Below are 13,528 nucleotides of genomic sequence, written 5' to 3' on the forward strand. Positions count from 1 at the left end.
GAAAAGAAAAGAAAAGAAAAGAAAAGAAAAGAAAAGAAAAGAAAAGACAAGACAAGACAAGACAAGACAAGACAAGACAAGAAAACCCAATCCAAGCCACTTCAGGTAAATTTCTGTTACTTGCAGCCGAGGGCAATCCAGTTTCGGTCTGTCTTCCCTCAGCATGTCACTCTTACCAAAAGATGGAGGGATGTGCTACAGATGTCACAAGGTGAAATGATATGTGCAAACTAAGAGTGCCTCTCTTCTTGGGTCTGTCTTTGCAAAGGGAATTCTTATGCATCCTCCAGCATGTGTTTGGCCACATCTCGTGAGTCAGGACTACATCATCTGTTTACCCCTAAACTCAAGTGGCCAGGAAAAATGGTATTTCAATGATTTACTCCTGAATCGGGATCACTTTCCTGAAGCACTAACAGCTCTTGAAAAACACAGAAAAGAGGGGCACCTGGGTGGCTCAGTGGGTTAAGCCTCTGCCTTCAGCTCAGGTCATGATCTCAAGGTCCTGGGATCGAGCCCCGCATCGGGCTCTCTGCTCAGCAGGGAGCCTGCTTCCCCCTCTCCCTCTGTACCTGCCTCTCTGTCTACTTGTGATCTCTGTCTGTCAAATCAATAAATAAAATCTTAAAAAAAAAAAAAAAAAACATAGAAAAGAAATGCCAAGTTTAAAAAGTATGTTGTAACTCTCATGGGTGGCTCAGTCGGTTTAAGCGTCTGACTCTTGGTTTCAGCTCAGGTCTTGATCTCAGGGTTGTGAGAGGGAGCCCCATGTTGGGTTGCATGCTCAGTGTGCTGTCTGCTTGCGATTCTCTCTTCCTCTCCTTCTGCTCCTCCCACTCATGTGCTCTCTCTCTCTCTCTAAAATAAATAAATCTTAAAAACAAAACAAAACAAAAAACTCGTATGTTGCTACCGGGAGGGTATACTGGCATACACAGCCACATGAGAAGGCAACTTGGAAGTACTAACATTGTAAATGCACATACTCTATGCCTAAAATATTCTGCCTCTATCCTAGGGAAACACTACAACATATATAAAAGAAGACAGACACAAGAACTGCACCATTGTCTATAATACCCCCCCCAAACAATGTCCAGAACAAAAACATTAGCGACAATCTAAATGCCCAACCACAGAGGAATAACTACAATTAAGGCGTAGCTCTAACACAACTACTCCACAGCTGTAAAAAAGAATGAGACAAGCATAAACGTACTGGTACTGGTATGTAATGACCTTTAAGATACATTGTTTTGTTAAAAACAAAGTTGGACAGGTGAACGGTATAATCCTACAGGCAGGTTTAAGGATAATTTGCATGGGCAAATACAAATGCATAGGAAAAACTCTGGACTGATGTATGACAGAGTGAGACTATGGCTCACCTCTGAGGAGGGGACTAAGAAGTGGGTAGGGTGGACAAGGAGAATTACACTGTTTGAAGATTTTACTATGAGAAAGCCCCCATATACAAAAAATAGAGTTAAATTGACATGATAGTCTTTCGACCATCTCCCTTTTTAATTAATCTGAACAGTAACATTTATCTTTTACTTGTGGGCTTTAAATATATCTCCCGTGTACTAAATGAGCTGGTTTGCAGAATTTAAAAGAGCAGTAAACAAATTATATATATTTAAAAAATGAAATTCCCTTGCTGATCTATGCATTTACAAGCCACTTGACTGAGGGGGAAAAAATCTTTTTTTAAAAGAGAAGGGATTGGAGATACCACTTTCGGTTTCAGCCAGACGACAAAGTATTCGTGCCTCCATAGTGAGCCACCCTTAATAGTATTTGCACTGGCTCTCTATTGAGACCTAATGGAATTAGAAGATTTTAAGCAAATCCTGAGAAACCACCAGACCAGGCCTTTTTTTCATGGAAAGTTTACAGATTCCAGAGGTGAAGTAAGGCCACTGAGAACAGGTATGGAAAGCTGCTTAAATGCTGGCTGGTATTGTGCTTTTACCAAAACGCAGGCCAAAATATTGGCTATTAGTAAAACGGACTATCCCAAAGCTCGAGCCCAAGTTTTAAGTGGTTGTTTCCATGCTGGGAAATCTTCCCGTATTTCTGACTGAGGTAAGCTTTGAGATGATGACATCTGGCCTCTTGCCCTTCCTAAAATTCAGAATCCCTTACTGTAGGCTCATCCCTCTAATGATGGCCCCTACAGATGGGAAACACTGTGCCTGGGTCCAAGACCCCGGGCCAAGTTTCCCCTGCTGACAAATTCAGGCAAAGGCTCTTTTTCCATTTCATCAACACTCAGCATGGGAATGGAATGCCAATAAAACAGAGGAAGTACGCAGGCCTAAGAATTCGATTAGAAGGCGAATAAGTACAGAAAGTAGAGAGCTGGACCCTGGAAATTTCCCCAAAGGCACGCCACTTGCCTGCTCACCACCCCAGGTGGAGGACCGGGCTGCCCTGAGTCCTGGCTTCAGTGCTGGGTGCTCATGGGACTGCCAGATGGCTACTGCAAAGCACTCTGGAACTTATGGGCAACAGAATAGAGGAAGAATGTCTCCTAAGGACACTAAAGTCCCCTGGGAAGTAATGGCAGGGAGAGGAAGGGAGGTGGGCAAGGCTGAGGAACCAGGAGAAAGATGTGGAATGGATCAATGTGAAGCTCATGTCTACTCCGGGATGTCAGGGAAATGAATGCTTCTGCTGCGGTCTATGAATCAATCTCCAGAAGGTCTGTATGGTTCCACAGTTCCTATGGGATCCTGAAACCTCCTGCCTCCGAGGTTCCCATCTCTGGGGCTAGTCTCATGCAAGGCTACTTTTTGCAGGACTATTGAGTGCTGTGGCAGACACTGCCGGTTTGCCTATCCAACATCCATTTCCTACTTCTTCCTCATTACCGATAACAAGATTGATGTTGAAAATGATAATGTGCCGAACTTAAAAAAACTACATTTCCTTTCCTCCCTTACTGTTAAGGCCATGTGATATAATTCTGGCCAATAAGATATGTGGAAAACTGATGGGTGGTGCTTCTGGGAACTCTCTGTAGAAGATTAAGCAATTTAACTGGTGCTCGTCCTGTTGTCTTCTGCCCTTCGTCCTTCCTGGAACCATCATCCTGCTGGAGCTGAGGCAGCCATTTTGTGACTATGAGGTGACAATAACAAAAGCTAAGGATACAGTGGAAATACTGGAATCTGATGGCGGCGTCCTAAAACCACCACATCAGCCCAGGGCTGCCTACTTCTGAACTTCTCATTACAGGAGAAAATTAAACATCCAAATGTGTTAATGACCATTGCTTAGGATCTGTTACTTGTAGCTAAATGAGGACTGAATGAAGCAAGTACCTGCTATACAGCAGGCCTTATTCTAAGTCACTCACCGAATCCTTTCACCACAAGGCAGCTACTATATGCATCATTTTCAGCTGAAAAAACTGAGACAGTCTAGATCACAATCATATACCCTCCATCACACAGATAGAAAATGGCATATCTGGGATCGGAGTTCAAATAACCTAGCTCCAGGGCTCTAGGAAAGAGCAAGTAAGCCCAGCTCTACCCAAGTCTCAGCCTTCAGTGTCAGAAACCTCAGGCCTCACAAGCTGCTGCGGAGTATGAACCAGGTTGTGCCAGCCATCCAAGCCCTCTCACACTCAGGACAGACTTCCAGCTGGGCCCTCCAAAAATCTGCACTGTTGCATGGTTCAAGGTCCTCTCACAATGTATTTAAAATGTTGCCTTTCAGTCTCTTCTTGTCAATGCAGCTATTCTCTTGGTGAAAACGATTAACCCATTCATAGACATACTCCCCATCTTCTTTAACTATAAAAAGACATTGAAGTTATAGATGAATAGAAGTGGCCAGTTAAAAACAAAAAACAAAAAACAAAAAAACAAACAAACAAAAAACCACCACTCTCTGTTACATAAAGAACTGAATTAAGCAAGCCAGGTTCTTAAAATTACCACTCTTACTGCTATTACTACTACTAATAATAATAGTAATAATAATAACAATAATAGAAAGAAGAGGAGGAAAAAGTGCTACAGTTCAAACATACTGATATCCACTGACCTGAGGTATAATGCCCAACTTTTACACCAAGATCCATGACTCCTGGTTATGTCTCTCCTGACATGGAAGCAGACTAAGTACTCCATTTCAAAATACCTGCTCTAATCCTATCTACCAAAACCCCAGAAATAATAAATCTAATATCCGATTTGCTATTCTCTTGAAGCAGAGCATACTAGAAACAACTCATACGTGAATTTTATTTCTTTTCAGTATTGTTTCTGAAATATATACTGAAGGGACCACACGCAAAGTGTACAAACTGTCACATTTCCATTATTGCTGTACAGGTGCCACACAAAATTTAAAGATCACCGGTGTGACTCATAAATACCAGCTATGCAGTCTAGAACACTCCACTTCTTAAACACCAAGACACTAGTCAATGGGAAACTGCTACTTCAAGTAGAATACTAACTCTACTGAGTAGCCAAACTTATTCTAGGGGTAGTAGAGGACAATTCTTGATATTACAAATTCTCTAGTGAGAGAGGTTTGGAGGGTGGGAAGAGGGAAGGAGAGAGAGGGAGTAATGGAAGGAGAGACAGAGAAATCAGAGGACAGGAAAAAGTTCTTTCAGCAGACCTCACCACACCAAGTATTTGGGTCAATGCTTAGCAAATGCAGGGAAGCTCCTGCAAATCTGGATAAACCAGACCACAGGGCCCACTTGACAACACCTGAACCAGAGGGGAGAGGTCCAGAACAGGTCTTACTAGATCTTTGGAATTTTTGAAACTATTCTATATCCCCCTATCCTCCCACCAAGACTATTAGCAAAGTGAGTAAGCTCTGGAGGAAAACAGCCTAGTCAGCTAGAACCAGGTCAAAGAAACACAATGAACTGAAGTCACACAAACCACTGTCCTTAGGGTCGGTCCAGTCTGGGGCACATCATCCATCATCCATCAAGCCGTAAGCCCAAAGGAAGAGTTTGCGGAGGCTCTGGGCAGGGACGTACACTCCAGCACTGCACTCCTGGGGGCAGTGGAGACAAAGAAGGGACCTAACATTCAGGGCTGCTCTTGATAAGGTGACGGACTGCTTGGGAAGATAAATTAGCTCACTCACATAAAGCAAGAAGGAAATCAAGAGAGACTGTAATTAAATGGGGAAGTAGAAAGGGCAACTCAAATACCATGGTACTAAATCAGGAGAGAGGAGGAAGATGAGGGACTCTATAGAAAGGGGTGACCACGTGGTGAGGGCAAGGCTGTGGATGGGAAATGCTTGCTAATCAGACTGGGAAGCGATCTTTCCAGGCAGACGAAAGAAGTGCCTGAGAACAAGACAAACCACACCCCCCTCAACCCTGATGAGATCCACCTCACCTCCCAGACTCTTTGGAAAGGCTACTCAGTGAACTGCCTCCCCCATCTCTGCTTCTCTTTCCTCGTCTGAACCTCCACAAGCCCCCTCTCTCCATTCAGTCACCCAGTACACCTTTCATTCACTCATCCAGCTGTTACTGCATTCCTCCCTCCCTCCACTACCTGCTTAAAGAGAAAACACTGTTCTCTAGGACAGCATGAGTCTGCCATGTTCAGCACAGCTGAGAAAGTCACACGTGCAAAACAGAATGAAAAAAAAAATTACAATCGACAGGCATTAGCTAAGCTTGACAGAGCTTCTGCGGCTGCTGGGCACTCACAAGGACAGCAGGCACCACCTTCCCGTCTCCTGGGAGACAGGCTGTGTCATATGGAAAGGCATAGCATCCCCTCCCTGTCCCATCCCAGCACGGTCCTCTGCTGCTCAAAGAGCCTTGTGCTGGTGAAGCCCAGTGCAGGGGCCAGTGAAGACAGCTTCACACTCACGCCTGTGGACACCACTGCCGCATGTTTTGACTCTGTCCACCCAATGCTTCTCATGAACCTTTGTGCCCCCTCTTTGGCTTTGACTAAAACACTACAGATACACAGCAGTGGAGCCCAGGGGAAGTTTCACAACTAGAAAACACCCATTAGCGAATTCATTAATTAGGGATATATGGATACTTTTATATAGAGGGATTTTATAGGCAGCTAGCAAATAAGCATTACTCTAAGAGAAACTTACAGTGGAGACTTTTTTTTCTCTGGAGGGAGAAACTAAGCAAACTTTCTTGGTAATGCTAGAGGAAGAATACTTGTGAGATCAGTACTTCCTAATCAAGGCTATACAGAAGCCACCCAAGGAGAGTCTAAGACCTACATGCCCAGGCCCCAGCCCCTGGCTCTCAATCAGCAGGATGAGAGCGATGCTCGGGCATGTGAAGCTTATAAAAAGCTCCTCCACTGGATCCGGCGCACACTGAAGACCTGGCTCGAAACCACGATCTTTTGAATGACTTAGACCACTGGGCAACGCGCACGACACCCGTGAGTAGCTGTGGGCAAGTCCTGTCCAATTGAAAAGAGGAAGCACTTTTCAAATAACAAATATACCAAGTGGAGAGGAAAGCATTGCCTGAAATCATCGTTCACTGGCGAGTTTAGATCACGGCAGAAAAACCACTCACCGGCTTCACGTGGCCAGAGAAGTATATGAAATCTTGACCACAAGATAGGAACTCAGTTTTTTAATTAACATATTCCACTTCAATATTCAGAAGAGGAAGGGATAAAGGGAACTAAAGAAGCACCATTATGGTAGGGAAGAATAGCTTTCCTTCTTTCTTCTGCCTCCTCAGAATTTCATGCTTCTCTAAAACACTTGTGTGTGAACGAAAGAAATAATGAGCTGCCCAGAGCGGCTCGCCAGTCAGGGGGAGCCCCCCAATCACATCACAATGAAACGGGACACCTGTCTGAGCAACAATTGTGTGTTAAATCTAATTTTTAATGCTTGATATTAAAAGCATATATACAGTGTCATATGTCAATTATATCTCAACAAAGTTGGGGGAATTGTTTTTAATAAACTTTAAAACTACATATAAAGCATCACCAAGAAGCCAATGTCCTCACGACCCTCTCATCTGCCTTAACCCCTCGGCCCAGCTGTCCCTGGACCGGCCTCAGGAGCTCCTTTCGCCTTTTCTACATTGTCCACGTCTGAGAGTGAGAAAGAGGAAGGTACAAGCTACCTAAAATAATAACACGAAAAACGTGTAAATACAAAATGGCCCATCAAAATTTCCCCAAGGTAAGTGCCTACTTATAGAGGAAGGACATGATAGTGTGGTTATTAAGAGCAAGTTAAATTAACTCTAGCAATTACGGGAGGGATTGATAGACTGCTACTTATCATAGTCACCATTCCTACCTAATTAAAGGACTGCCTCAGACAGGCACAATATAGGTTTAAGTGAAAAAGCAAGTTCAAGCAGTAATGTGTAATAGTATGTTCTCCATGGAATTTATAAAAAGGAGGGGAGAAGTCTATAGAAACTCAGGATCTATGCAGCTCTGAAACTATGTATTCATGCCCCTTCTTCTGGGAGGAGGTTCGCAGTTTTTCTGTTAAGATACCCATCAGGAGTTGTGTTCAAACCCAGAAAGGGGTCCACCTTTCCAAAACATTTAAGAACTAGTCCTCTGGGAATAAGCTAAAGGCGTAGCTAAGCTGACAAAATCAAAACCACACCCCACTCCAGAGAATTCACTGATCTGAAAAGAAACTAGTACAATGTGCACAAATGAATGAAAACAACCCAAAATAAATTCCTGCACCAAGAAAACTGTGGAAACCAAAAGGGTTTGAGAAACTGAACAGTGTGAACAAAAACTGCAGAAATATATGTATTTATTTAATTTCTAAGAACTGGAAAGGAAGAGTCCAACAGCAAAACAACCATAAACTACTGATCAAGGCTTTGAACAATATTTTGAAAACATATACACATAGGAAAAAAAACAAGATACTCCTCAGGTCCTGCCAAGAAAGAAGATGAGATAACATTTTAGATGCAAAGAAAAGAACCCTTCAGATTGGGGTGAAGAGAAAGAAGAGCTTGAAAGAAAATCTGCACAAAGGAAATGGTCACCACAGGGCTGGAACTGAGACAAAACCTGTTCTTTTTGAAGATGGAGCAAAGTATTTCATGACCTAAATGATCTGAAACAATTGTTGACAAGACTAACATCTGAGGAGGTCACAACAAAAGCAAGAAGGCAGGAAGAATTTATGAGAGACTCAGGTTCCCCCCAAAGAATTTAACTTTAACATGTTATAATTAATAAACATGAGTTATTTTGAGAAGAGCAAGGGGTAGCAACAGAACTTCACAAAGGATCCCATTACTATAATCATGGAATATGATTTACTCAAAAACTACACTCTACAGCAGTCCAAGAAAAGAATTCAAGATAGTGACTGCTAATATAACACAGGAAGAATTAATTCAAACAATTTTACTACAAGTGTTAATGGGAAAAGTGGAAATATAAGCATGTCTTTCTTTTCTAGTCTATAAATGCCATTCTATAACCATGCTGAAGCATAACCATCTAACATTAGAACAAATAGATCTTTGAATTGTGAGGGAAGAGGATTCTACTTTCAAAAACCATGTAATAATATTCCCGCTTATTGCTCAGCAAATACAACCTCCTCTAGTTCACTGCAATGTTGACTCATGCTTTGGGGTGGGAGACATCTACAGAGGCCTGAGACAAGCAGGCAGACCTCCCAAGTGTCCTCCCGTTCATGACCTTGTGAGTCGGCCTCCAATCTTCAAATTTCATCCAACGTGCTGGGTATCTTCTGGGCAGAAGTAGGGAGTGGAGATAGGAGTCCTCTTGGACAATTCCACCTGGCTGCACACGTGAGCCGCAGCTGGGGAGGAGAACTGCGGTGAGAGGGCCCCCTGTATGAGTAGCCCTTCCTGAACAGTCCTAGGAGCTAGTCTTGAGGGGGGGATGGGGCACACTGAGGAGGAGTGTATGGGACAGATCAGGACACAGTAGCACCCACATGTGTGGTCCCTATCCCTCTGCCACTTTCCTGGAGTCACTGATGACATATTAACAACAGAGGTAAGGCAGACTGATCCTGTGTACAGAGATCGTTGGCAGAGTTAATTATACTGTCCATGGCACACAAGCCAGATACTTGGAAAATTCAGAGCTGTCTAGTTAAAATAAGCTAGAACATCTTTCTGTTTAGGTCCATGGAAAATCAGAATTTCGAGTCCATCCCAGAAGGACAAAATTTAAGAAAATGCAAAAACTATAGGGATAGAGGAGAAGAACACAAATGTATCAATTACATCTGGTAGCTCAGCTGTGAAATACATCAAACATAAAAGAAAACAAATGGAATAATGTCCTATTTTTGTAAGTACCATTAAATTTTAATGCAATTGATTACCTATCAAAAATACATGCAGAGGAAAAATTTGGGGCTATTGCCTGTGTACCTGGTGTGTGCAAAAACCAGAACAGAGGAATGGTATCATTGTCACTATAATAGCAAGGCCAAGCTTTGGAGCCAGCCCCAGCAAGCAGACAGCCCTATGCCTGCTGGATCCTTCTCCTATGAGGCATATGACTTGGGGGAACAGGTCCAACCTCTGAATGCCTCAGTCAGATGAGACACTCCTCTGTCAAATGAGAATTACCTTGCAGGGTCCTCTAAAGGCTAAATAAGATGAGGTCCGGAAAAGTAACTACCATCATGGATAGTGGGTGCTCAAATCACGCTAGCTATTAGGGAATCAAGCAAAGAACTTCAAGTTGTTTTAAAGCAAATTTATTTTGAAAAGTTCTCGTCTAGCCTGCACTGATATGCAAAGCTAGCAGCAATGTAAACAGAAGAAGGAGCGCTGGCATGACGTGGCAGAGACAAAAGGACAAGATGGAACTGAAGACTTGGAAGGCCCTGCCAGAGCACGACAGTTCAAGCAGACAATGACATGAGCCTTGAATTACCTAACAGCTTCATAGGCGAACATAAATAAGACCAAAGAACAGACTGTATTTTCCATTCTAACCGTATCACTTAAAAAACTGGTCGTGCACTAAGTCAAAAATTCAGCCGCCCATTAGCAGTTATTACAACAAAATTGGATAGAAAAAAAAATCAGACTTGAATACTGTTCAAATATAAGCAAACTAAAAATAAGATATCGTAAACATTGAACCTGGGATGAAATTCGGAATATGATAAAATGTTTTTTAATAGGTGAGTTAATGAAATGCATGAAAAACTGCTAAAGCAGTACTAAGGGGAGGTTCTTGCTGTAAGACTCAGTGATTATATTGGTAACAAAGTTAAAAGCAAAAAGAAAAGCATAATAAACCAAGTGGCTTGATAACTTAGAAGAGGAAAAAAGTAACAAGCCAAAATAAAATTAGAAAAGGCAAACTCAATAAACACACACACACACAGAGGAGAAAGAAAAGGCACGGAAATTAACAACCAAAACCTATACACAATTCTTTTGAAAATTAGCTACCCATGCCTAAAGGGAATAGATTTTTTTTAACCAATAAAAATAGAAAAAATAAAGTTAGAGAGAATGAACAAAACTATAAAGATGTGTGAATTGGAAATACATCAATAAATCTGATAAGTGGAAAGAAAATCTATATTAAAAACAAGGTAATTTCAAAAGGTAACAAAATTCCATATCCCAAAAAATATCCAAGTGAATGAAATGGAAAAATCTGACTGGAAGAAGTCTTTCACAAAACAAATCATCCCTATAATTGATGTAAAGTCTCTTCTTGTCTGTCCTACTGTTTATGTGTGTGTCACAGAAGAGACCAGGCTTTAGTGAAGCGTCCCAGCTCCTGGCTGTACCTCCTGCTCCCCAGTTTTGATAACTTCAGTATATGTAATCAACATTCCCTCTCTGCCCCTGTGGAGCCATTTGCGTTTTTCCTAGTCCTTCTTAGCCCATTATCCCAGACTTCCTCTTTAGATTCATGTTTCCCTTGCCTCTAGAATGACAAATATGCAGCAGTGTTACCTGAGAAAAAGATGCACAAAAATCAACTGTATTCTTAAACACTAATGAAAGAGCCAAGGGGAAGAAAAGACTTATAAAAATTTCTACGTGGTAATCCTCTTCAAAAATCTTTTTAAATAATAATTTGAAGTGCAAGAGGGTTTTTAAAAATTATATATAGTATATAACATAGAAATAAAGACAAGAACAAAGCAATAGCTTGCTCCAGCCGGAGAATTTAAAACACAGCTGATTCCTCAAAGTAGGAGTTGAATGTTGCATTAAAAACCCTCTGTTAATAGATTCATTAACTGTTACAGGGTTTCGATATTCAATTCAAATTTATGCCTCCTCCAAGTCACAAAACTTCTAAAGAGGGGAATGAGGACAGTGAGGATGACCCCTCTCCCTATTTAATCAGGTACGCTTTCCTATTCCCATATTTCTACCACGACACCTACCTCCTCCATGGATTCCTTATATGTTCCTTCTTTCAACAACTTATTTGACACTTCTATAGTGTTAAAAAGATGATGATGATCGTATCTAAAGCCACAGAAATAAAATAATAAAATGGTTAAACGAGACACTGCAAAATGCTGCCTAGCCAATCTTCACGCTACTCAAAGGAGCATTTTTTTCTGAATAATATAACAATTTTCAAAAAGTAAAAAATACACTAATTGTGTTTGTTGTGTATTCATCTTAAAGTTTCAATTAAATCATGGTAAAAGTCATATACATACTTCATGTACAAACTTTATCATAATTAACAGATACAACAAAAATACTCATCAAAAAATTAAGCAACTATGCTCACTAATGGTTATGGCAAGCTACAATAAATTATTAATAGTAAAAACTCAGGAAAAATGTTCAACAATAGGGAACTGGCTGAATTATGGAACACTCATATGATGTCATACTATGTTTCCATTAACAACAACGAAAAATAAGAAAACACTTGTGGAAACACTCATGATAAGGGTAAATATTAAAAAATCATCAAACTGTGACAGCCTATACATAAGTGCATATATACACTTAAATCTCAACTATCCCTCAAAATTTTAATTAGAAAAAAGACAAAACAAAGTAATATACCAACTTCCTGTGGTAGGTTGCTATATTTTCAAATTTTCAGCATTAGCAAATATTGTTTACATAACCAAACATGTTTTGAAAATTGTAACTATCACTATTAATAATCAAGACTAAACAAAAACATTATTGCATATCAATACAATTCTTACTTGGTCAGTACACTTCTAACTAATCTAACTTTCTGCTGCACATAAAATACCCAAAACAATCTACTTTCTACTTTCTCCATAGAGAAATTTGGAACACTTGCTATTTCTTTCCCCTCTAAGGGTAATATATAGGATTAATGAGATGGTGATGAGATATAATCTTCTCTATTCAGTATTTCCTACTGCAGAAATGCCAAGTTAATGTCAAACCTGTTCCGAAGAAGAATAAGATCATAAAAACTCTACACCTAGAAAATTCAATACTCAAACTACACTTAATGAAGTCTGTCAATTTCTAAAGGTCAACATAATCAAGAACATTATCTTTCCTTTAGCCTGTATTTTGAGGATAAATAATTAATATATAAAAAGTTTGGCTGACGTAAACCAACAATATTACTATATGGAATATTCCTGAATCTATTCTCCTTTGTACGTGAAAACTCAGTCTACAATCTAGCTCCCCCATTTGCTTCCTCTGGGTTCCCTCTATTAGAGATACAAAAAGTAATGACAACACTAAGTTTTACACAGCCCACTGTATATAACCTTAGATTACTAATATGGTAGTGGCTTGACGATTAACACAGTTGATTTTATATTAGGACAAAGTATCAGACACACATTCACACACATACAACGTAAACTGAATGAGCTCTACATTCATCAAAGAAAAAAAAATCTTAATTTTCATTGTATTCATTACAACATATTAGTAGTATACTAGATTTAGGAAATTTATTCAGGTAAGTTCTGTAACTTATTTTTAAATATTTTTGTCAACATATTTTATCTGAAAAAACTTAATTACTTTAGGTTTTTAAATATATGCACATATACATAAAACATAAACATCTACATAATCATTCATTATGATCAATATATGTTAATTTCCTATACTCACTCCTTAATATGTACATCCTGGAGACTATTTTAATGTTTGACATTACAAACAACAAGACAACTCTGAATTGCTGCACAAAGTTGACAGCCAATAGCTTTATCTTTACATTTTGTAATATTACATCCTACAGTTACGATAATTCCCCATTTCAGTATTTTAAGTTACCCCGAGTACCCCCAAGAAGAATTATTCAATATGTAATCTAAAGTACTGATTTTGAATGACTTCTTTCTGTGTAATTAAAGAATGTCCCTCCATTCTCTGTCTATAGTAGCCATTAACCAAGACTAAAGTCATTTGAAGCCACACTACTTGGCAGAAACTAGTACTGCAGAAACTGTGTAACTACAAGAAATTTTTGACCTTGGCACATAATTGAGTGCTTAGTAAACATCTACAGGATGACTGTTGGATAAACTCAACGTTTTTATCAAACAC

General features: G+C 40.1%; 1 protein-coding gene across 4 annotated transcripts in view; it reads right to left on the bottom strand.

Annotated features, from left to right (window-relative positions):
• The window catches only part of NHSL1 (NHS like 1), a 226,204-nt gene that overhangs the window by 169,782 nt on the left and 42,894 nt on the right, over window positions 1-13,528 (bottom strand). Inside the window, exon 1 of one of the 4 annotated variants that reach the window (XM_032873037.1) lies at window positions 5,656-5,697. The exons of the other annotated variants lie outside the window; for them this stretch is intronic. Within the exon in view, the coding sequence (XP_032728928.1) occupies window positions 5,656-5,668 (13 nt within the window). The 5' untranslated portion in view covers window positions 5,669-5,697. Of the gene's footprint in view, window positions 1-5,655; window positions 5,698-13,528 lie in introns of those variants that run through there. 4 annotated transcript variants of the gene reach the window in all.

Source organism: Lontra canadensis, unplaced genomic scaffold (assembly GCF_010015895.1).
Source record: "Lontra canadensis isolate GAN:19392208 unplaced genomic scaffold, GSC_riverotter_1.0 scaffold47, whole genome shotgun sequence".
Lineage (NCBI taxonomy): Eukaryota > Metazoa > Chordata > Mammalia > Carnivora > Mustelidae > Lontra > Lontra canadensis.